We start from the raw sequence: 27085 nt of genomic DNA on the forward strand, positions 1-27085 counted from the left end.
ACCACACTCCCTCAATGATCTGTACATGTCTTCATATGCCACCACCACACTCCCTCAATGATCTGTATGTGTCTTCATGTGCCACCACCACACTCCCTCATTGATCTGTACATGTCTTCATATGCCACCACCACACTCCCTCAATGATCTGTACGTGTCTTCATATGCCACCACCACACTCCCTCAATGATCTGTACATGTCTTCATGTGCCACCACCACACTCCCTCAATGATCTGTACATGTCTTCATATGCTACCACCACACTCCCTCAATGATCTGTACGTGTCTTCATGTGCCACCACCACACTCCCTCAATGATCTGTACATGTCTTCATGTGCCACCACCACACTCCCTCAATGATCTGTACGTGTCTTCATATGCCACCACCACACTCCCTCAGTGATCTGTACATGTCTTCATGTGCCACCACCACACTCCCTCAGTGATCTGTACGTGTCTCCATGTGCCACCACCACACTCCCTCAATGATCTGTACATGTCTTCATGTGCCACCACCACACTCCCTCAATGATCTGTACGTGTCTTCATATGCCACCACCACACTCCCTCAGTGATCTGTACATGTCTTCATGTGCCACCACCACACTCCCTCAGTGATCTGTACATGTCACCACACTCCCTCAGTGATCTGTACATGTCTTCATATGCCACCACCACACTCCCTCAATGATCTGTACATGTCTTCATGTGCCACCACCACACTCCCTCAATGATCTGTACATGTCTTCATGTGCCACCACCACACTCCCTCAGTGATCTGTACGTGTCTTCATATGCCACCACCACACTCCCTCAGTGATCTGTACGTGTCACCACACTCCCTCAATGATCTGTACGTGTCACCACACTCCCTCATTGATCTGTACATGTCTTCATGTGCCACCACCACACTCCCTCAATGATCTGTACGTGTCTTCATATGCCACCACCACACTCCCTCAGTGATCTGTACATGTCTTCATGTGCCACCACCACACTCCCTCAGTGATCTGTACATGTCACCACACTCCCTCAGTGATCTGTACATGTCTTCATGTGCCACCACCACACTCCCTCAATGATCTGTACATGTCTTCATGTGCCACCACCACACTCCCTCAATGATCTGTACGTGTCTTCATGTGCCACCACCACACTCCCTCAATGATCTGTACGTGTCTTCATGTGCCACCACCACACTCCCTCAATGATCTGTACATGTCTTCATGTGCCACCACCACACTCCCTCAGTGATTTGTACATGTCTTCATGTGCCACCACCACACTCCCTCAATGATCTGTACGTGTCACCACACTCCCTCAGTGATCTGTACGTGTCACCACACTCCCTCAGTGATCTGTACATGTCTTCATGTGCCACCACCACACTCCCTCAGTGATCAGTACATGTCTTCATGTGCCACCACCACACTCCCTCAGTGATCTGTACATGTCTTCATGTGCCACCACCACACTCCCTCAGTGATCTGTACATGTCTTCATGTGCCACCACCACACTCCCTCAATGATCTGTACGTGTCACCACACTCCCTCAGTGATCTGTACATGTCTTCATGTGCCACCACCACACTCCCTCAATGATCTGTACGTGTCACCACACTCCCTCAGTGATCTGTACGTGTCACCACACTCCCTCAGTGATCTGTACATGTCTTCATGTGCCACCACCACACTCCCTCAATGATCTGTACGTGTCACCACACTCCCTCAGTGATCTGTACGTGTCACCACACTCCCTCAGTGATCTGTACGTGTCACCACACTCCCTCATTGATCTGTACATGTCTTCATGTGCCACCACCACACTCCCTCAATGATCTGTACGTGTCTTCATATGCCACCACCACACTCCCTCAGTGATCTGTACATGTCTTCATGTGCCACCACCACACTCCCTCAGTGATCTGTACATGTCACCACACTCCCTCAGTGATCTGTACATGTCTTCATGTGCCACCACCACACTCCCTCAATGATCTGTACATGTCTTCATGTGCCACCACCACACTCCCTCAATGATCTGTACGTGTCTTCATGTGCCACCACCACACTCCCTCAATGATCTGTACGTGTCTTCATGTGCCACCACCACACTCCCTCAATGATCTGTACATGTCTTCATGTGCCACCACCACACTCCCTCAGTGATTTGTACATGTCTTCATGTGCCACCACCACACTCCCTCAATGATCTGTACGTGTCACCACACTCCCTCAGTGATCTGTACGTGTCACCACACTCCCTCAGTGATCTGTACATGTCTTCATGTGCCACCACCACACTCCCTCAGTGATCAGTACATGTCTTCATGTGCCACCACCACACTCCCTCAGTGATCTGTACATGTCTTCATGTGCCACCACCACACTCCCTCAGTGATCTGTACATGTCTTCATGTGCCACCACCACACTCCCTCAATGATCTGTACGTGTCACCACACTCCCTCAGTGATTTGTACATGTCTTCATGTGCCACCACCACACTCCCTCAATGATCTGTACGTGTCACCACACTCCCTCAGTGATCTGTACGTGTCACCACACTCCCTCAGTGATCTGTACATGTCTTCATGTGCCACCACCACACTCCCTCAGTGATCAGTACATGTCTTCATGTGCCACCACCACACTCCCTCAGTGATCTGTACATGTCTTCATGTGCCACCACCACACTCCCTCAGTGATCTGTACATGTCTTCATGTGCCACCACCACACTCCCTCAATGATCTGTACGTGTCACCACACTCCCTCAGTGATCTGTACATGTCTTCATGTGCCACCACCACACTCCCTCAATGATCTGTACGTGTCACCACACTCCCTCAGTGATCTGTACGTGTCACCACACTCCCTCAGTGATCTGTACATGTCTTCATGTGCCACCACCACACTCCCTCAATGATCTGTACGTGTCTTCATATGCCACCACCACACTCCCTCAGTGATCTGTACATGTCTTCATGTGCCACCACCACACTCCCTCAGTGATCTGTACATGTCACCACACTCCCTCAGTGATCTGTACATGTCTTCATGTGCCACCACCACACTCCCTCAATGATCTGTACATGTCTTCATGTGCCACCACCACACTCCCTCAATGATCTGTACGTGTCTTCATGTGCCACCACCACACTCCCTCAATGATCTGTACGTGTCTTCATGTGCCACCACCACACTCCCTCAATGATCTGTACATGTCTTCATGTGCCACCACCACACTCCCTCAGTGATTTGTACATGTCTTCATGTGCCACCACCACACTCCCTCAATGATCTGTACGTGTCACCACACTCCCTCAGTGATCTGTACGTGTCACCACACTCCCTCAGTGATCTGTACATGTCTTCATGTGCCACCACCACACTCCCTCAGTGATCAGTACATGTCTTCATGTGCCACCACCACACTCCCTCAGTGATCTGTACATGTCTTCATGTGCCACCACCACACTCCCTCAGTGATCTGTACATGTCTTCATGTGCCACCACCACACTCCCTCAATGATCTGTACGTGTCACCACACTCCCTCAGTGATCTGTACATGTCTTCATGTGCCACCACCACACTCCCTCAATGATCTGTACGTGTCACCACACTCCCTCAGTGATCTGTACGTGTCACCACACTCCCTCAGTGATCTGTACATGTCTTCATGTGCCACCACCACACTCCCTCAATGATCTGTACGTGTCACCACACTCCCTCAGTGATCTGTACGTGTCACCACACTCCCTCAGTGATCTGTACGTGTCACCACACTCCCTCATTGATCTGTACATGTCTTCATGTGCCACCACCACACTCCCTCAATGATCTGTACGTGTCTTCATATGCCACCACCACACTCCCTCAGTGATCTGTACATGTCTTCATGTGCCACCACCACACTCCCTCAGTGATCTGTACATGTCACCACACTCCCTCAGTGATCTGTACATGTCTTCATGTGCCACCACCACACTCCCTCAATGATCTGTACATGTCTTCATGTGCCACCACCACACTCCCTCAATGATCTGTACGTGTCTTCATGTGCCACCACCACACTCCCTCAATGATCTGTACGTGTCTTCATGTGCCACCACCACACTCCCTCAATGATCTGTACATGTCTTCATGTGCCACCACCACACTCCCTCAGTGATTTGTACATGTCTTCATGTGCCACCACCACACTCCCTCAATGATCTGTACGTGTCACCACACTCCCTCAGTGATCTGTACGTGTCACCACACTCCCTCAGTGATCTGTACATGTCTTCATGTGCCACCACCACACTCCCTCAGTGATCAGTACATGTCTTCATGTGCCACCACCACACTCCCTCAGTGATCTGTACATGTCTTCATGTGCCACCACCACACTCCCTCAGTGATCTGTACATGTCTTCATGTGCCACCACCACACTCCCTCAATGATCTGTACGTGTCACCACACTCCCTCAGTGATTTGTACATGTCTTCATGTGCCACCACCACACTCCCTCAATGATCTGTACGTGTCACCACACTCCCTCAGTGATCTGTACGTGTCACCACACTCCCTCAGTGATCTGTACATGTCTTCATGTGCCACCACCACACTCCCTCAGTGATCAGTACATGTCTTCATGTGCCACCACCACACTCCCTCAGTGATCTGTACATGTCTTCATGTGCCACCACCACACTCCCTCAGTGATCTGTACATGTCTTCATGTGCCACCACCACACTCCCTCAATGATCTGTACGTGTCACCACACTCCCTCAGTGATCTGTACATGTCTTCATGTGCCACCACCACACTCCCTCAATGATCTGTACGTGTCACCACACTCCCTCAGTGATCTGTACGTGTCACCACACTCCCTCAGTGATCTGTACATGTCTTCATGTGCCACCACCACACTCCCTCAATGATCTGTACGTGTCACCACACTCCCTCAGTGATCTGTACGTGTCACCACACTCCCTCAGTGATCTGTACGTGTCACCACACTCCCTCATTGATCTGTACATGTCTTCATGTGCCACCACCACACTCCCTCAATGATCTGTACGTGTCTTCATATGCCACCACCACACTCCCTCAGTGATCTGTACATGTCTTCATGTGCCACCACCACACTCCCTCAGTGATCTGTACATGTCACCACACTCCCTCAGTGATCTGTACATGTCTTCATGTGCCACCACCACACTCCCTCAATGATCTGTACATGTCTTCATGTGCCACCACCACACTCCCTCAATGATCTGTACGTGTCTTCATGTGCCACCACCACACTCCCTCAATGATCTGTACGTGTCTTCATGTGCCACCACCACACTCCCTCAATGATCTGTACATGTCTTCATGTGCCACCACCACACTCCCTCAGTGATTTGTACATGTCTTCATGTGCCACCACCACACTCCCTCAATGATCTGTACGTGTCACCACACTCCCTCAGTGATCTGTACGTGTCACCACACTCCCTCAGTGATCTGTACATGTCTTCATGTGCCACCACCACACTCCCTCAGTGATCAGTACATGTCTTCATGTGCCACCACCACACTCCCTCAGTGATCTGTACATGTCTTCATGTGCCACCACCACACTCCCTCAGTGATCTGTACATGTCTTCATGTGCCACCACCACACTCCCTCAATGATCTGTACGTGTCACCACACTCCCTCAGTGATTTGTACATGTCTTCATGTGCCACCACCACACTCCCTCAATGATCTGTACGTGTCACCACACTCCCTCAGTGATCTGTACGTGTCACCACACTCCCTCAGTGATCTGTACATGTCTTCATGTGCCACCACCACACTCCCTCAGTGATCAGTACATGTCTTCATGTGCCACCACCACACTCCCTCAGTGATCTGTACATGTCTTCATGTGCCACCACCACACTCCCTCAGTGATCTGTACATGTCTTCATGTGCCACCACCACACTCCCTCAATGATCTGTACGTGTCACCACACTCCCTCAGTGATCTGTACATGTCTTCATGTGCCACCACCACACTCCCTCAATGATCTGTACGTGTCACCACACTCCCTCAGTGATCTGTACGTGTCACCACACTCCCTCAGTGATCTGTACGTGTCACCACACTCCCTCATTGATCTGTACATGTCTTCATGTGCCACCACCACACTCCCTCAATGATCTGTACGTGTCTTCATATGCCACCACCACACTCCCTCAGTGATCTGTACATGTCTTCATGTGCCACCACCACACTCCCTCAGTGATCTGTACATGTCACCACACTCCCTCAGTGATCTGTACATGTCTTCATGTGCCACCACCACACTCCCTCAATGATCTGTACATGTCTTCATGTGCCACCACCACACTCCCTCAATGATCTGTACGTGTCTTCATGTGCCACCACCACACTCCCTCAATGATCTGTACGTGTCTTCATGTGCCACCACCACACTCCCTCAATGATCTGTACATGTCTTCATGTGCCACCACCACACTCCCTCAGTGATTTGTACATGTCTTCATGTGCCACCACCACACTCCCTCAATGATCTGTACGTGTCACCACACTCCCTCAGTGATCTGTACGTGTCACCACACTCCCTCAGTGATCTGTACATGTCTTCATGTGCCACCACCACACTCCCTCAGTGATCAGTACATGTCTTCATGTGCCACCACCACACTCCCTCAGTGATCTGTACATGTCTTCATGTGCCACCACCACACTCCCTCAGTGATCTGTACATGTCTTCATGTGCCACCACCACACTCCCTCAATGATCTGTACGTGTCACCACACTCCCTCAGTGATCTGTACATGTCTTCATGTGCCACCACCACACTCCCTCAATGATCTGTACGTGTCACCACACTCCCTCAGTGATCTGTACGTGTCACCACACTCCCTCAGTGATCTGTACATGTCTTCATGTGCCACCACCACACTCCCTCAATGATCTGTACGTGTCACCACACTCCCTCAGTGATCTGTACGTGTCACCACACTCCCTCAGTGATCTGTACGTGTCTTCATGTGCCACCACCACACTCCCTCAATGATCTGTACGTGTCACCACACTCCCTCAGTGATCTGTACATGTCTTCATGTGCCACCACCACACTCCCTCAGTTATTGTTGCTTTGTAGTAAAATTTGGAATCAGAAATTGTGAGTTGCCTATCCTATTTATTTATTTATTTTTGTGGTACTGGGGGTGGAACCCAGGGGCTTTTCTACCTCTGGGCTATACTCCCAGACCTATTTATACTTTATTTGGAAACAGGGTCTCACTGAGTTGCTGAGAGCCTCACTCAGTAGCTGAGGCTGGCTTTGAACCTGTGCGATCCTCCTGTCTCAGCCTCCCAAGCGCAGGGATTGGATCATTTTGCTATTCTGGGTCCCTTGAAATTCCATATTGATTCCATGTAGATTTCAGTTTGTACACAGAAGTCAACTGGAATCTTGTCAGGGATTGTATTGCGTCTGTAGATCAGTCTGGAGAATGCTGCTGTTTTGACAATATTGTCTTCCAAACCATGAACATGAGATGTTTTCCCATGTACTTAGCCGTTCAGTTTCTTTCAGTGGTGTTTTGGGGTTTCAGGGTGCATTGTACCTTGTTTGCCTTCCTCATCTTCATAGTGTTCCTCACTGTGTCTCCAGGGGTGTCTTTTGTGTTACTTCCAATAAAGCGTTCATTTCTATATTGATTTTATTTTGCTCTTTCATTCCTTTTCTGTTCTCTGCCTGTTTCTATTTAATTTCTTTCTGTTGGCTATCTTCCCTGAATTAGAACATCTTTATGTTGTTTCTGTACTTGAGGTATAATTAATTTCAATAAAATTTATTGTCTCCTACTCCTGCCACTATGATAAAAGGAACACAAGCTTATTACTAAGTCTGGAAAACACAGGGAAAAAAATTTTTTTTATACTGAGGATAAACCCAGAGGCATTCTACCTCCGAGCTACCCCAGCCCTATTTTTTACTCTTTATTTTGAAACAGGGTCTCACTGAGTTGCAAAGGGCCTCACTAAGTAGCTGAGGCTGTCTGCGAACCACGATCCTCCTGTCTCAGCCTCCCAAATGCTGGGATTACAAGTATGCACCAGCACGCCCATTTTATTCTTTATTTTGAAACAGGGTCTCACTGAGTTGCAAAGAGCCCCACTAAGTAGCTGAGGCTGTCGGCAAACTGTGATCCTCTTGTCTTAGCCTCCGAATGCTGGGATTCCAAGCTTGTGCCACTATGCCCAGCTAATACAGAAAAATGTAAATCAAAGGGAAATTATCCATAATAATTCCACTTAAGATAATCATATCAGCATTTTTAGTTTACATTCCTCTTAGTTCTTTATCAACAAATTTTGTTTTACTTAATACTATATAAATAATTGCATATCACAGTAGGAGCTTGAGATTCTCTTAAAACTATTCAACATATAAATATTTTGCTTTCAAGGCTTCATGTTTTTATTTTTCCTTGTGAGTGACCTTTTATTTTTATTCATTCATTCTTTCATTTCCTATTTCTGTGGTACTTGGGATTTAACCCGGAGGCATTCCACCTCTGATCTGTACCCCAGTCCAATTTTATTCCTTATTTGGAAACAAGGTCTTGTTAGGATGATGAGTCTTACTCTTTGCTAAGACTGTCCTTGGACCCATGCTCCTCCTGTCTCAGCCCCAAGTACAGAGTGCAGGTGCACACCACCACTCCTGGCCCATGAGTCACCTTTTAGAGTCTTTCTTCTAGCTGATGTTCTTTTCTCTCCTTCATAGCCAAGCTTTCAGAAAGAGTGGACTTTGTGTATTTTAATTTCTTTTTTCCTTCTCTTCAATATATTGAATCTTACTTATACCTCTGTCTTTCTAGTCAAGTGTTCTTGCTAAATCCAGTATATACCTCTTAGTCTTCATCTTAACCAGGTTCTCTAGAATTTAATTTTTTTTTTTTTTTTTTTTTTTTTACTGGTCTAGGGATGGAACTCAGGGGCATTTGGCCCTCTGCCTGATTTTTATTCTTTATTTTGAAACAGGGTCTCACTAAGTTGCAAAGGGCCTCACTAAGTAGCTGAGGATTTCGCGAACCGCGATCCTCCAGTCTCGGCCTCCCGAATGCTGGGATTACAAGCGTGCGCCACCACGCCCGGCTTCTAGAATTTAATTTTAACTACTTTCTGTTCTAGACCCTGGGAAGACATCATAATTGGACCAAATCCCTACTCATAAAGAGCTTAACGATCCCTTTTCCTCTTTGACATCTCATTAGTTTTACTTACTCCTTCATAATGGTATCTGAGAGTGTATCTTTTTCATTTGTTTTCCCTTCTTACTCTTATATTTTCCCTGAGTGGCGTTGTTAATATCCGGATAATGCCCACATCTGTCTTCAACCCAGATTTCTCTCCTGGCCTGTTGGCCAGTGTCCACCAGACATTTCCACTAAGTGACTGATAAGTAACTTAAATCCAACATGTCCAGAAAAGTTTTGTCATGTTCCCTGTTAAACCTGTTCTTCCTCCTGTATTTGGGAGGCTGAGACAATTTAATGAGTCCAGCCAGAAACCTGGGAATCATATTTCTTTATTTTAGTTACCCCTCATCAATCAGCCAAAAAGGCTTGATTTTTTTTCCTGACCTCTTTGTGTCTTTCTGCTTTCTAACCTTACCGTGTCTGTATGCATGTATTGTCTCATTGGAGATTGAACCCAGGAACATTTTAGGTCTGAGCTATTTTATTTTTTATTTTTATTTTATTTTATTTTTTGGTGGTACTGGGGTGGAACCCAGAGGCTTTCTACCTTCGGCTATACTCCCAGACCCATTTTTAAAATATTTTTTTGGAAACAGGGTCTCACTAAGTTACTGAGAGCCTCACTAAGCAGCTGAGGCTGGCTTCGAACCTGCGCGATCCTCCTGTCTCAGCCTCCCAAGCGCGGGGATTACAAGCGTGCGCCACCATGCCCAGCTTATTTTTTATTTTGAAACAGGGTCTTGATAAGTTACTACAAACCTACAAACTGCTGGCCTGGAACCCACGATCCTCCTGTATCACCTTCTCAAGTATTGGGATTACAGGTGTATGCAAGGGAGCCTGGCTCCATTTACGTCTTTTTTTTTTTTTTTTCAGTACTGGGGATTGAATCTAGGGGACTTCTACCTCTGAGCTATACCCTCAGACTCATTTTATTCTTTATTTTGAGAATCTCACTAAGTTGCAGAGGGCTTCACTAAGGCTGACTGCAAATTTACAATCCTCTTGTCTCAGCCTCCCAAGTACTGGGATTACAAGTGTGTGTCACCACGCCCAGCTTCTATTTATATCTTCAAAATAACCCTTTTTTTTTTTTTTTTTTTTTTTTTTTTTAGTATTACTGGGAATTGAACCCAGGATCTCACATGTGCTAGACAAACTCTCTACCACTGAACTAGAACCCCTGCTATCTTTCTTTCTTTCTCTTTCGTCTCCTTTCCTTCCTTCCTTCCACCCTTCCTTCCTTTCTCCCTTTTTTGTGGTACTGGGGATGGGACCCAGGGGCATTCTACCTCCGAGCTACACCCCCAGTCCTATTTTTTATTCTTTTTTTATTTCTTGAAACAGGATCTCACTGAGTTATGAAGGGCCTTGCTAAGTAGCTGAGGCTGTCCACGAACTGCGAACTGCGATCCTCCTGTCTCAGCCTCCTGAATGCTGAGGTCACAAGCATGCGCCACCACACCCAGCTTTTTATTTCATTTTGAGACAGGGTCTTACTAAGTTGCCTAGGCTGGCTTTGGAATTTGGATTTTCCTTCTTGGCCTCTTAAGTAACTGGTATTAGAGATGTGTATGATGTCTGGTTTATGTCCTTCCTTTTATATTTAATCTATAAAGAAGTATTTACAATGACCTGTCTTATAGTCTTTTTGGTTGAAAGGAAGGAATTAAAAAAAAAAAGCATAAATCCCCTGCTTGGGAGGCGGAAACAGGAGGCTGGTTCGAAACCAACCGAGCTGGCTTAAGAGACCCTCTTTCCAAATAAAAATATAAAAAATAGGTCTGGGAATGTAGCCCGGAGGTAGAAGGGCTTTCAGGAACCCCAGTACCACACACGCACACAAAGCATAAATAATAAAAATACTTAAAATTCCTGTAGTACTACAATGAAACAGGATTCTACACACGTAATTTCTTTTTCCTAGGGTGCCATCCTCCTAATTGTCTTTAAAGACCCACCCCAATGTCTTTCATTTAGGGAGTAATCTTTGTCATTTCTCTTTTAATACAAATATACTTATTGAGTAGTTATTCTATATCTGGCTCTGCTTTAACATATCTCATAAGCATTAACTTATTTAATCTTCACTACCTGATGAGGTAAACATCTTTTTTACCCCCTTTTGGGAAGAGGAACTGGAGACTTAGAGCCTTAATAACTTGCTCAAAGTCTATATAGCTGATAGATGTTGGAGTTAGGATTCAGACATGGTCTACTAAACTTTAAAGCGCGTGCCATTCTGCCTTTTATTTAGGCTTTGTTTATATAAATGATCACAGTAAATATCCTGAGTTAAAATTATTTATTTTAGAGCTTATCTGCTTACTAGCTATAGGATTCTTAAAGGCAAAAATAATGTCCTATTTCCTGTCATTGTCTATAGAGACCAGAATACTGCCTGGCTCATGGTAGGCTTTCAGTGTTCACTGGATGAGTTAGTAATTGACAGTGTTTATAGTTATTATTGTAAGAAAGTAGGGTTTACGATATTTTACATTATATAAATCTAAATACATTTTATTTTTTAGTTAAGAATCTAGCCATACAGTTTTTTAATGAATTTTCCAAATACTCTTTCTTAAAGTACTATTTCAGAGGCTGAGAGTGTAGCTTAGTGGTAGAGCATATGCTTAGCATGTATGAGATCCTTGGTTCTATTTCCAGCACACACACAAAAAAAGAGAAAAAGTCTGACTTTATATTGACCATTAACAGAAATAGTGGTAGCATCCTTTCCTGCTTTTTCAGAAAATTTACATTACTACTTTTCTGTTTTTTGTTTTTTTGGTGGGTTTTTTCCCCCCTAGTATTGGGGATTGAACCCAGAGGCATTCTACCTCTGAGCTACACCCCCAACCCTATTTTTTATTCTCTATTTTGAAACAGGATCTCACTAAGTTGTGAAGGGCCTCACTAAGTAGCTGCAGCTGGCTGTGAACCTGCGCCCCTCTTGTCTCAGCCTCCTAAATATTGGGATTACAGGCATGCGCCATCATGCCTGGCTGCCCAGTTTGTTTTTTAAGGGTGATATACTTGTTTTGTCCATGTCTCTGCTTACCTACCTTATAGCCTTTATTTTCAGCATGTCTAAAAGTGAATTTGTGATTTTTCTTTATTGTAATGGGTTATGGTTCTCAGAGTCCATTGGTATCTTGCTTGCCTTTTTCAGTACTGTCGTCCATTTCCCTTACTATGTTTTCAACAGTGTCTGCATCTCCTTTGTATTACTGATAATTTTGGGTAGGGAAACGGGGTAATATGATTTACATTTTTAAAAACTCCCACTGGCTGCTGGATGGAGAACTGATTGTGGCAAATGGTGAAAATGAAGCAGGTCTCATTGAGAAGACTGTTGAGTGTTCTGAAAGGGCGGTGGCTCAGACTGGGGTGTAGTGGTGGTAGGAAGTGGTTGAATCAGAGATATATGTTTTGTTTTGTTTTGGTGGAAGTAGGGTAGAACCCAGGGGCTTTTCTACCTCCGGGCTATACTTCTAGACCTATTTTTATACTTTATTTGGAAACAGGTCTAAGTTTGAGAGCCTCACTAAGAAGCTGAGGCTGGCTTCGAACCTGTGCGATCCTCCTGTCTCAGCCTCCCAAGAACAGGGATCACAAGTGTGTGCCACCACGCCCGGCCAGAGATATATTTTGAAAGTAGTATTAACAGGATTCCCTGAGATGAGAATGAACGAGAGGAATCATGAAGACTTCCGAGATTTTGCTTGGGGCACTTGCATGGGTGAGGGTGTCATTGTATGAGATGGAACTGACAAAATGGAGCAGGATTGTGGGACTAAATCAAGACTTTTGCTTTGGTTTTGTTAAGCTTGAGATTCCTACCTGACCTTTAAGGAGAGGATAACAGGTGGGTAATTTTCATATAACTTGATCTCAGGGGAGATATGAAGACTTAAGATGTAAATCTTGAAATTTTCAGCATACAGGTAATTTTTAAAACCATTGAACTGAATAAAATCACCAAGAATGATTTTTTTTTTAAATTGGGCAGAAGGGCTGAGTGTGGTGGCATGGGCCATTAATCCCAATGCTTGGGAGGCTGAAACAGAAGGATTACGTAATTTTTATTTTTTATTTGGTACTGGGAATGGAACCCAGGGGCCTTCTTCTACCTCTGGGCTACACTCCCAGACCTATTTTTTTATTTTTTTTTTATTTTTTGGTGGTACTGGGGGTGGAACCCAGAGGCTTTCTACCTCTAGGCTATACTCCCAGACCTATTTTATATTTTTATTTGGAAACAGAGTCTCACTAAGTTGCTGAGAGCCTCACTAAGTAGCTGAGGCTGGCTTCTAACCTGCGTGATCCTTCTGTTTCAGTCTCCCAAGCGCGGGGATTACAAGCGTGCGCCACCACGCCCGGCTGCTCCCAGACCTATTTTATATTTTATTTGGAAACAGGGTCTCTTAAGCCAGTGCGGCTGGCTTCGAACCTGCGGGATCCTCCTGTCTTAGCCTCCCAAGCACGGGGTTTACAAGCGTGCGCCACCACACCCAGCAAGGATTGCATAATTTAGGCCAGCGTTAGCAATTTAGTGAAACCCTGTATCAAAAATTTTACTTTATTTATTATTTATTTTTGAGTGTGGTGCTGGGGACTGAACCCAGTGGCATTCTACCTTCAAACTATACCCCCAGTTTAATTTTTTTTTTTATTCTTTATTTTGAAACAGGGTCCCACTAAGTTGTGAAAGAGCCTCACTAAGTAGCTGAGGCTGGCTGTGAACCCGGATCCTCCTGTCTCAGCCTTCCAAGTCCCGGGATTACAAGCGTGTACCACCATACCCAGCTTACCAAAAATTACATTATTTATTTATTTATTTATTTATTTATTTATTTATTTATTTATGTGGTACTAGGGGTAGAACCCAGGGGCTTTTTCTACCTCCAGCCTATACCTCCCAGCCCTATTTTATCCTTTATTTGGGAACAGGGTCTAAGTTGCTGAGAGCCTCACTCAGTAGCTGGGGCTGGCTTAAAACCTGTGTGATCTTCCTGTCTTAACCTCCCAAGCGCTGCGTGCGCCAACATGCCCGGCTCCCAAAAATTGTATTTTAAAAGGGTTGGTATGTATCTCAGAGATAGAATGTCCTGAGTTTAAACCCCACTCCCCCACCAACACAATAATTAAGCAGAAGACTGTAACTCTTGAAATGAAGAAAGGAGGGAGAATAAAGCAATAGAAATGAGTAAGAAAGGAGGCAGGCCAGAACTTGTTGGTTTCCTAGATGCCGAGAGAAGAAAGTGTTCCAGAAGGGGGGAGAGGCCATTTTGTAAGGTGTGCATGAGAGCTAGAATAAGGTTCTGAAATGGTGGACTCCATTGCTGTTAGCATGATGTTAGAGGATATTACTGAGTAGAGTAGGCTGCTTTTGTGGACTGAATCAGACATAGAAACATTTGCAGCATGGGGAAATAAATTCAGAATTTCAGATCAACAACTAATATAACTTATAATTTAGGAATGTGCCCTATTTTTAATAGCTTATATATATTTTTATATTTCTTTTGGCTAGGGTCTTGTGTATGCTAAGACAAGAACTCTGCCACCGAGCTATACCTCCAGTCCTTTCTATTTTTTTATTTTGAAACAGGGTCTTGCTAAGTTGCCCAGGCTGGCCTTGAACTTGAGATGCTGCCGTCTCATAACCTAAGTACTAGGATTACAGGTATGTGCTGTCATGCCTGGCTGATTTTAGTGTTTTTGTTTTGTTTTGTTTTTATTTTTTGGGTACTGGGGATTGAACCCAAGGCTGTTCTACCTCTGAGCAACACCCCCAGATTTTTAAACTGTTAATTTTTTTATTTATTTAAATTTATTTATTTATTTGCAGTCTGGTGCTAGAACCCAGGGGCATTCTAACCTCCAAGCTATACCCCCAGCCCTATTTGTTATTCTTTGTTTTGAAACAGGGTCGCACTAAGTTGTGGAGGGCCTCACTAAGTACCTTACTGAGAATCTGCGATCCTCCTGTCTCAGTCTCCCAAATGCTGGGATTACAAGCGTGTGCCACCATGCCAGGCTTACTTTTTATTTTGAAATGGGGTCCCACTAAATTTTAGAGATCCTTGTTAAGTTGCCGAGGCTGGCCATAAGCCTTTGACCCTCCTGTCACAGCCTCCCAAGTACTAGGATAACTGGTGTCCGCCTCCACTCCTGATGGGACTTTGGTGGTTTTGAACCCTTCCTATCATTAGACTTTTACTTCATACTGGGCAGACTTATTGGACACATAAAGGTTTACTCTCTTAAGTATGTAATACAATGTGATTTCCTGTTATTGAACTCATCCTGCTTGCCCTTAGACACTTTTTCATTAATTTATAAACTGAAAAATACTGTATAAACATGGTAAAATCAGATAATATGTTTGTGTGGAGGGAGATCTCTGTTCCACCCAAGATCCCTTGTTCTCTAGTCTGTTTCCTCAGATAATTTGTTGGGGTTTCTATTTTGTCCCTCTCAAAATGCAATTTGCAAACATATACATATGGACATATAGTATTTTTATTTATTTATTTATTTATTTATTTATTTATTTATTTATTTATTTATTTATTTATTGTGGCACTGGAGGTGGAACCCAGCAGCTTTTCTACCTCCAGGCTATATTCCCAGACCTATTTTATACTTTATTTGGAAACAGGGTCTCACTAAGTTGCTGAGAGCCTCACTAAGCTGAGGCTAGCTTCGAACCTGCGCAATCCTCCTGTCTCAGCCTCCCAAGCGCTGGGATTACAAGCGTGTGCCACTACGCCTAACTAGAACTCTTATTTTAAAATAGTGTAAGGTAGTCTTTCCACATCTGCCTTTTTTTTTTTTTGTGGTTCTGGGGATGGAAAGCAGGGACATTCTACCTCTGAGGTACACCCCCTGCCCCCCATTTTTTATTCTTTATTTTGTTTTTATTTATTTATTTATTTTTGGTGGTACTGGGGTTCCTGGAAGCCCTTCTAGAACCTCCGGGCTACACTCCCACCACTACACTCCCAGACCTATTTTTTAACATTTTTATGTGGAAACAGGGTCTCCTAAGCCAGCGCGTGCGGCTGGCTTTGAACCTGCGCGATCCTCCTGTCTCCGCCTCCCAAGCGTGGGGATTACAAGCGTGCGCCACCACACCCGGCTATTCTTTATTTTGAAACAGGGTCTCACTGAGTTACAAAGGGCCTCACTAAATTGCTGAGGCTGTCTGCAAACTGTGATCATCCTTTCTCAGCCTCCCAAATGCTGAGATTACAAGCATGCGCCACCATGCCAGCTTCACATCTTTTTTTTTTTTTTTTTGGTGGTACTGGGGTTCCTGGAAGCCCTTCTATCTCTGGGCTACACTCCCAGACCTATTTTTACATTTTTATTTGGAAACAGGGTCTCCTAAGCCAGCGCGTGCGGCTGGCTTTGAACCTGCGCGATCCTCCTGTCTCTGCCTCCCAAGCGCGGGGATTACAAGCGTGCGCCACCATGCCCTGTGACATCTATTTTTATAAACGCAATGTATTTTGAAAATATGGTGTGGTGGTACAGTCCTGCAATCCCAGTATGTGGGAGACTGAGACAAGAGGATCACAGGTTCAAGAACAGGGGTATGGTTTAGAGGCATAATGCCCCTGCCTTTAATTCCCAATAACACACACACACACACACACACACACACACACACACACACACACAAGATTGTTTTGTCTTAGCACAGATTTATCATTCTTCATGGCTGAAAGTATTGTGTTATATGGATGTATTGTGATTTACATCCAATTAAAAGATATTTAGATTGTTTCTTGTTTCTTTTTTTATATTTTTGTGAGTGCATTGTAATTATACTAGTTTCTGTTATTTAAAAACATTGCTCCAATATATGGTGATAAATATTGCCAATTTGCTTTTACTACTTTTAGAGTTTTCTTCAAATTATAGAACTTTAATGTTTATGTTTATCCTGGTTTTTGTGTGTGTGTGTGGTACTGGGCATGGAACCCAGGGGCTTTCTACCTCTGGGCTATACTCCCAGACCCATTTTATATTTTATTTGGAAACAGGGTCTCATTAAGTTGCTGAAAGCCTCACTAAGTAGCTGAGGCTGGCTTCGAACCCGAGCGATCCTCCTGTCTCAGCCTCCCAAGCGTGGGGATTACAAGCATGTGCCACCACGCCCGGCTCTGTGTTTATCCTATTTTTACTCAGCTTTCCCATCCAGATTGTCTTTTAAGTCCTTATGTTTTATTCCTATAATAATTAGCGAGTTACTTTTACAAACATTCACAATTCAATGAGGGGTCGATACTGCCTCCTTGCTTATAGATAAGGAAGTTGAAGCAGAGCCTAAGATTTTGTCCAACAACGTGTAGATAGCAAAGGACAGAACCAGAACTTGAACCCAGGCAGTGTGCACCTAAAGTCCTTGCGCTTCCCCGCTCTGCTGCCTGCCCTTCCCAGTTCTGTTACTGCCCTAATTCAGGCCTTTATTGCCTTAAACAGAACTATACTAATTATGGCTTTGTTTTTGCCAATCTCAGCCTTCCTTTTCTAATCCATCCTATATATTGAAACAAGATTAGTCTACTTAAAATACAACTATGGTTTTGTTGCTTCCTAGATCAAGATTCCGCAGTGGCTTCTTGCTGCATTGAGAGTCTAGCTGGGCGGGCGTGGTGGTGCCTGCCTGCAATCCCAGTACTTGGGAACTGAGACAGGAGGATCACAGGGTTGAAGCCAGCCTCAGCTACTTAATAGGATGCTGTTTCCAAAGAAAAAAATAAAACAGGGCTGGGGATGTATCTCAGAGGTAGAGTGCCCCTGGGTTCACTCTCCAGAAGGGCGTGTTCACACGCGCAGCGTGTACACACACACACACACACACACACACACACACACACGTCCAGCCAGATCTCATGCTCTTTCCTTTTGTATTTGTTATGCTGCAGTAAATTTGTTTCAAGGTTTATCTAAGACACAACATTTAATTGTCTGTAAGACTAGATAGGGAAAGGATAATTATGATGACTAGCAAGAAAATGAGAAAATAAATAATCTTTGCACTTGAATGATGCTTTTTCATTGAGTTGTTTCCCTTTTTACCCACAGCAGCTCCTTGCCATATGGTTTCATCAAGGAACTGTCAACTCAATTAATTTGAATCAGATGTGCAATTGATCAAATGCTAACCACAAATATCTTGGTGTCACATAAAACAGACCTTAAAAATACACACAAACCTGATGTAGACATATGAAATTTCAGCCGGGTGTGGTGGCGCACGCTTGTAATCCCAGTATTTGGGAGGCTGAGACAGGAGGATCACAGTTTGAGGACAGTCTCAGCTACTTAGTGAGGCCCTTTGCAACTCAGTGAGACCCGGTTGCAAAATCAAGAATAAAAAATAGGGCTGGAGGTGTGGCTTGGAGGTTGAGTGTCCCTGGGTTCCATCCCCAGTACCTCACATACACAAAAAACCCCAAAACAAAACCAAAAAAAACCCCAAAAACCTATCAACTCATGAGCCTTTGTTCTTCAGGGGATTATATTATATGTAAAAATCTGTAAGTATATGTGCATTTTCTGAGAAGAGAGCCAATAAATGCCATTCCTACTGGGTGAGCACTTTTTTTTGTTTTTACTTATTTATTTTTTAATAAGCCCAAAGAAGCCACCTAGTCTAGTCTTAGCAACCTTTGTAAATAGGTAATTATAAGGATTTTGGAATATTTGTGCTTCTTTTGAGAATTGTAGAATTTTTAGAGCTCTAGAGACCATCTAGTTTACATATGGTTCATGAAGTATTTATGGTTAGTTCTTCCTATCCAAAGATAAAACTGGGCCAAAAGGGTGGATTTTTTATTTCAAAGTCTTGGCAGCCAATCATGAACATCAAGAATGTGATGACACTTTAAATCAGAGTGTTCCTAGGAATTTTATTAGATTCAGATTTAATACTTTAATCCAACAGGTTTATGAATCATACTACTTTTTGATTAACAAATGTAAATATATAAAAGTTTCTTCTCTGAGAATTGAGTCATTTGTAAAGATGAGTGGTTTCAATATCATACCCGCCTGTGCTCCTTTGCTTTCCCAAAGACAAAAACTCCTCAACTACTGAGCCTTCTTTTGGTTTTTTTCAGTAAAGGGATACTTGAATAACAAGAATTATAAACCAAAATGATAAGGAATATTTTAAGGTTTGAAGATGCCTCAGTGCACTACAGGCGCTTCATGTTTATAGGAAGGTGGAAGTGCTGTGTTGGCCTGCCTTTCCCTACACACACTGAGTAATGTTGGGGAGACAAAGACGTGAAGGAGAACGAGGTTGCAGATGGCAGGCAGGCCCAGGGTAAGCTGGGCCGCGAACAGCAGAAGATCAAGCAGCAGCGGTGTCATGGCGCACACCGGTAATCTCAGGGCTCGGGAGGCTCCACAGGAGGACCACAGGTCCAAGGACAGCTTCAGAAACTTAATGAGATCCTATTTTAAAATAAAAAAATAAACCGGGTATCGTGGTTCATCTGGTAATCCCAGTACTCAGGAGGCTGAGACAGGAGGAACTGGGTTTGTCGCCAGCCGCAGCTACTTAGTGAGGCCCACCTCAATTTAGTGAGACCCTGTTTCAAAATAAAGAATACAAAATCAGGCTGGGGGTGTAGCTTGGAGGTAGAATGTCCCTGGGTTCCATCCCCAGCACCATACTCAAATACACTAAATAAATAATTAATTAATTAATAGGGTGGAGGTTATAGTTCGGAGTCATAGAATACCCCTGGGTTCAATCCCTAGTAACACACACACACACACACACACACACACACACACACACACACCACCCCTGTTATTTTTGTAGTAAGCTTTGGAATCAGGAGATGTCTCTTTTTCAAGACTGTCTTAGTTTTCTGGGTTCTTTGCATTTCTGTATGAAGATAGGATTAGTTTGTCTATTTTCGGGGATGGGAGGAAAGTGGTTGGAATTTTGATAGAGATTGCGCTGCTCTCTTTAGTATCTTAACCCTTTTTTTTATACTTTGCGTTTTTTTTTTTTTTATTGGATCTTGGTTTGACGCCTTCCTATGAGTGTCACTTGATTTATTGTAGTGGGTCTCTACAGATTGTGGTAGAGATGAGTCAGGACACTGAGTGTGCAGTGAGGTGAAGGATACCAGATGCCAGTCTTTTTGAACATACTGTCCCTTACTCTGCCTGAGTGTTAATACCCTCACAGGGCTCTCTTCTGCCTCTTTGATCCAAGTGTTTATTAAAATTGTCTCTATCTGGGCTGTCCACCCTTATGTGTGTGACCACTGCTCCCACCTGGGAGCAGATCCGCCTACTCTGCGACACTTAAATGGGTAAATTGGGGTGGGGCTGATCTGTCCTGTGACTTCTGTGTTGCCCCCAACTAGTCATGCTGTGGATTCTGTAAATCGCTCCATTTCTTCCTGCTGTCTTCCATCTGGTCTTGGTTTTCCCTGAGGACTTCTGCTTGCCCTAGCCCTTTACTCCAGGTGTGTAGGTCTCGCTTTCCTCCTTCAGTCTGATTCTATCAGCCTTTTTTTTTTTTTTTTTTTTTTTTTTTTTGGTGGTACTGCGGTTCCTGGAAGCCCTTCTACCTCCAGGCTACACTCCCAGTCCTATTTTATATTTTATTTGGAAACAGGGTCTCTTAAGCCAGCGCGGCTGGCTTCGAACCTGCACGATCCTCCTGTCTCCGCCTCCCAAGCTTGGGGATTACAAGCACCACGCCCGGCCACTATCAGCCTTTTATCTTTCAGTGATCCCTCATGGTTTTAGTGCACTAAGGACATTTTTTGCTTTCTTTTGTCTATGATTTTTTTGGTGTGTGTATGTGGTACTGGGGGTGGAACCCAGGGGCTTTTCTACCTCCGGGCTATACTCCCAGACCTATTTTATACTTTATTTGGAAACAGGGTCTCACTAAGTTGCTGAGAGCCTCACTCAGTAGCCAAGACTGGCTTCAAACCTGTGTGATCCTCCTTTCTCAGCCTCCCAGGAGCTGCGATTATAAGCATGCGCCACCACGCCCGGCTGGTCTATGATTTTTTAAAACAATGGCTTATGTGTTACTTATGTGACTTTTGGAGAGACAAATTTGTTTGCATTGTGCTTAACTACCGTCTTGATTCAGTTATTGACTATGTATGTCATATTTATGGTGAAGTAAACTTTCTGAAAAGAAGAAAAAATGTAAAAGTTACCAAAATAATAAAGCACTGATGAGATATTTGAAGAAATTATGGTTTTCTTTCTTTTTTTTTTAAATGTTACTGGAGATGGAACCCACGGGCATTCTACCTTCTGAGCTACACCTCCAGCCCTATATTTTTATTCTTTATTTTGAAACCGGGTCTCACTGAGTTGCAAAGGGCCTCACTAAGTAGCTGAGGCTGTCCGTGAACTGGAATCCTCCTGTCTTAGCCTCCTAATTGCTGGGATTACAAGAGTGCCACCACGCCCGGCTTCCATTTTAAAGATTTAAGCATTCATTAATGAGAGCAAGATGCAGTGGCACACACTTGTAATCCCAGTAATTGAACCAGGAGGGTCACAGGTTCAAAACCAGCCTCAGCAACTGAGTGAACCCGTTTCAAAAAAAAAAAAAAAAAAAAGGCATAAGGGTATGGCTCACAGGTAGAATATCTTTGGGTTCAATCCCCAGTACTACAGACTTACTAAAATGATTGGCAATTTGAATATATAAGAATGAAAACTTTAACCTGGGAGTGGTTGTACATGCTTGTCATCCTACTTGGGAGGCTGAGACAACAGGCTCACTGCCAGCCTCAGTGAGTTAGTGAGGCCCTCCACAACTTAGTGAGATCCTGTTTCAAAATAAAAATCAAATAGGGTTGGGGTAGCTCAGAGGTAGAATGCCCCTGGGTTCAATCCCCAGTAAAACACACACACACACACACACACACACACACACACCCCACAAAACTTTAATAAATAAAATTCAGACCAAGAACATATTTATATGAAATTGAAAAGCACGTGTTTCTTTAAAAATAAAAATAGTAGCCGGGCATGGTGCTGCACGTTTGTAATCCCAGCATTCGGGAGGCTGAAATAGAAGGATGTCCGTTTGCAGACAGCCTCAGCTACTTAGTGAGGCCCTTTGCAACTTAGCAAGACCCTGTTTCAAAATAAAGAATAAAAAATAGGGCTGGACCGGGCGTGGTGGTGCACGCTTGTAATCCCCACTCTTGGGAGGCAGAGACAGGAGGATCGCGCAGGTTCAAAGCCAGCCACGCTGGCTTAAGAGACCCTGTTTCCAAATAAAAAGTATAAAATAGGTCTGGGAGTGTAGCCCGGAGGTAGAAGGGTTTCTAGGAACCCCAGTACCACACACACACAAAATAAAAAATAAAAAAAAATAGGGCTGGGGGTGTAGCTTGGAGGTAGGACAGCCCTGGGTTCCATCCCCAGCACCGCAAAAAATAAATAAATAAAAAATAAAAATAGCAAATGCACATTTGTTAACACTGCTGTTTTACTTGTTTCTTTTCTTTTTTTCCCCCTCTGCTCTTTGGGTGAAGGAAGAAACCATGGGTTCTAAAATCAGTTCTCACCTTGCCTGAATAACCTCCACAGAGTCAACATAGTTAGTCCATGCCTATGACAGTAATCATGGTTATAGAGGGAAACATGCAATGATGTTTGACAGAACCTCTGAAACTTTTTTCTTTGCAGAAGTGGAGACTGAACCCAGGGTCTTATGTGAATTAGTCAAGAGCGCTACCACTAAGCTATACCCCAGCCTCAAAAGGATCTTTGATTAATAGCTTTGGTTCAATAATTTTTAGCGTTAATCTAAAGTAGTTTTAGAGTCCATATGGCATATAAAGTAATATACTATAGAATATTAGGGTAACAGAGAAGGGGATGAGTACTCCAACCTCCATCATAACCACCGTTAACACTTTGGTATGTTTCTTTCCAGCATTTTTAAAATCATACTTTCAAAAAAAAATCACAGTATTATGTTATTGTTTTTCTTCCAGTCCAAAGTGATGCCTATTCAATGAGAGAGCTTGGAAAATAGACTAGCACAAAGGGGAAAACCAAAAATCACTCATAATAAGCACCCAAAGATAACCACAATTAAAATTGTATATATCTTTTCTGTATTTTTCACAAATATATACAAACTTTTTAAATTGAAATATCATACTCTAATACTATTTTGTAATTTGTTCATTTGTAATATGTTGTGGATATTTCATCATGTTAATAAATAGTCTTGCATGTATTTAAGTGGTACATAGACTATGAACATATTTAAGTATGTTTATTTAGCATATGTATCCATCTCCTTATCATTGGACATTGGAAGTGTTTCTAATTTTTTACCATTATAAATAATACCATAGTTAATATCTTTGTCCAAACATCTTTCCATGCATCTATGATTGTTTCTTTAGGACTAGATTCCTAGAAGTGGAATAGCTTGGTCAAAGGGTATGTACATTTTAATGCTTTTGATACATGAAAATGTCAGATTTTAAGCTAATCATTGGTATATTCTGTCTTGTATTGCTATCTAAATGTTCTATGTGTCTGTTCTGTTTCCTTAATTAGAATATAAGCATCTTGAGGGTAAGGGAAGTTTCTTACACATCTTGAGTACCCTTTGACATTGTGACTTCCCATGCTGGACTCAAGAGTCATCAGCACATATTGTACTGATTAAAAGCAGTGGTTCTCCAGACTTCTTGACATCATAAACTTGTAAATTAAACATAAACTTGTAAATTAGGCACGTACAACACATATTTATTGTAGGGTAGGCATAAGCTCACAAATTTTCTATTTTTCTAAAAAAGGATATTAAAAAGCAAAGCCAACTCCCATTTTCTATCAACATCATAAAAATAAAGAATATTTAATACTAAGAAGGTTCTAATCTGTGAAAAAAGGGTAGGCTTTTGAAGGAAACATTTTAGCTTTTTGAAAAGCCTACTAACTTGTGCATATTTTCCCATTTTGTGTTGGGCTGGGGATTTGCATCAGAGTGTAGCAGTTGACTATAAACCGACATTTGACAACCACTGATTAAAAGATTAACGCCTTTACAAGATGAATGCTTCTCCCCCCATCTACGAGTCTGTCTTCTCCAAAATATTAGTGCACGTGTGCAGGTAATGTCGTCTCATTACACAGAATTTGTGTATCTCCATGTGCAATTTCTACAGTAAACAAATTGGACTTCACTGATGAGCATCTGAATATATTTCCAGTTGTCTAGTATAATTCCTTTCTAGGGGATCTGAAGCAGGGCAAGTGTGATATGCTAGAAAGAAGGCAGGTTTTAGATTCACAATACCTAGGCTTGAGTCATGCGCTAGCATTCAGTCACTGGATTTTCCTTAGCTTTCTTATAAAATGATTATATCCTTTTCAGAATGGTTTTGTAGCCTCCTGTTGCCGCAGCCGCTTCACTATATGTAATTATTTGTTTACACATCTGCCTTCATCAGCAGTGTGAGCTCTGAAGTTAGGGGTCATATGCTTCTTGTGCAACCTAGATCCCAGTGTAGGCTCCTGGTGAAGCAGGTGCTCAATAAAATGACTGTTGAGTCAATCCAGGGCTGTTGTGTGAATTATAGGAGGTAATCTATGTGGAAGCTCTTTGTAAATTTTATATGCTACACAAAAACATTAATCATTTTTATTGTCAATAAGAGCCATCTTTGGGACTATTAAAACACTGAGCAGAGAGAAAAGCATCCGATTTAATATTTTCATAAGTATATTTTTTCTATTTTATAAGAGACCAAGTTTTTAATTTGGGTAAATATGGAGCTCATTTGCTTCCTGGGAAGGCAGATGAACTTCCTTCTCCTTCATGAAGTGCCAGGATGGTAAAAGTTTGTTTTACTTGGTTGCTATCATATAATAAGATCAGCTTATTTTATACTTCAAAGATGGTGCCCATTGCTTTATAATTAATAAGGGTAGGATGCCAACCCTTGAAGAGAACAGGAGCCTATGTTATGCTCAATTAGTTTGAGGTAAAGCTCCTTTTTGATATTCGCTGACTTTGAAAATATCGTTTCTAATTTGTTTGTAAAGCTCCTGGTGAATTTTTGCCACAAGATGGCATTGGTGATTATTGAGTGCACGTACCACTGAACCAGAATCTCCAATAAAGGTGCACACAGTGGTTTATATTATTTTAGGGTTAAGAGTTGAAAACCTTCATCACTGCTTAGATATGAATTTTGACCTCCAAAACAGTTAAATGCTGCTTTACATCGCTTTCTTTCTGTATTCAAGTATTGTTTTGTTTTCTGTTTTTCTGTCTTTATAACTACAATAACTATGTATTATTTGCCATGTGTTGTATGTGTCTGACTTATTGCTGATAATTGTGGTGACAGGTAAGAAGAAAATACGATGGGACCCAGTTAGGAGGCGCTTCATTCAGTCCTGTCCCATCATAAGGATCCCTAACAGGTTTTTGCGAGGTGGGTGATAACTAGCAAGAGCTCTGTGCTTCGTATGGTTTAAAGGGGACTCGCCATGACTTTCTAAACTCAAAACTCTGGGGTTTTATTGTCTTAGCTAAATTGGAGTAAGAAAAGTCTAGAACTCAGTTTTAAGCCTATGTTTCATACTGACCACTGTTGGAATTGTAATTATAAATTTGGAGGAGTTAGAATCTCTTAGTGTGTATTAGATGGTAGAAGTAAATCATCTCATTGATATCAGTGGTGTTCCACTGTAATTATATTAGAAAGAACCTTGAGTAGATAATTAGTAAAATAAGAATGGAAGAATAATTTTCTAGATATGATTCTAAAGAAAAATGAAAGATTCGTTTATGCAATAGTATAAAATTAAAAACCCCTATATCAAATATCATAAATAAAAAGATAAAAGAGGGAAATCCTTGTAACAAATGGTTGATATCATTAATATATAAAGAGCACTTATAAAGCAATAGGTTAAGAGTAAATGTCTAAGCCAGGCATGGTAGCGCATACTTGTAATCCCAGCATTCGGGAGGCTAAGACAGGAGGATCGCGGTTCGCGGACAGCCTCAGCTACTTAGTGAAGTCCTCTGCAACTTATTGAGACCCTGTTTCAAAATGAATAAAAATAAGGCTGGGGGCGTAGCTTTGGAGGTAAAATGCCTCTGGGTTCCATCCCCAGTACCACACACACACAAAAAAAGTAAATGTCCACTAGAAAAATAGGTAAAATGATATAATCTATTTTTTAAAAAGTGTCAATAAATATACACAAATATTTGTTTTCACTGTTACAAACATGACAACTAAAATGATTAGATATTTTCACCTACTTAGGTTGGCATAGACTAAAAATAAGAATACCTACTGGCCAGGGAATGGGAAAGTGAAACTCTAATTTTGAAAAAAGTGTAAAGTTTATGCAGCCTTTCTGGATCCAATTTGGCAAAATGTATCAAGAAACCTTAATAATGTCTATACCCTTTGACCTAGCAAATTCTTACTTTTTAGAAATGTCACATTCCTTCTACTTTTTTATTTTCCACTAAAACATATCCCATCATACTGATGAAAAAAGAAAATCTCACAAGAGGATTGAAAACTCTGGTTTGCACTATTTTTCTATATATAATAAATTTTCAAACAGATATGCTTAGTGTTGTAGTTTAGACTTTTTAAAATTATTCATAAACCAGTGTGTCTAATTTTAACCAAATAAATTAAAGTGAAAACCTAGGAAATAATCCTGTAGTTACTATAGGTGTTTCAGCATCTAGTACCTAACTCATTTTTAGTAGCAAAGATCCAGAGCATGAAAAAAATAA

General features: G+C 42.5%; 1 protein-coding gene across 2 annotated transcripts in view; it reads left to right on the forward strand.

The window, feature by feature from the left end:
- Positions 1-27085, forward strand: part of KLHDC10 (kelch domain containing 10) — a gene marked incomplete at both ends in the record, with an annotated part of 63075 nt that overhangs the window by 10739 nt on the left and 25251 nt on the right. The window contains one exon of one of the 2 annotated variants that reach the window (XM_080701730.1): positions 25668-25754. The exons of the other annotated variant lie outside the window; for it this stretch is intronic. Coding sequence (XP_080557856.1) covers positions 25668-25754 — 87 coding nt within the window. The remainder of the gene's footprint in view (positions 1-25667; positions 25755-27085) is intronic. 2 annotated transcript variants of the gene reach the window in all.

Source organism: Muscardinus avellanarius (genome assembly GCF_963383645.1).
Source record: "Muscardinus avellanarius genome assembly, chromosome: 9".
NCBI lineage: Eukaryota > Metazoa > Chordata > Mammalia > Rodentia > Gliridae > Muscardinus > Muscardinus avellanarius.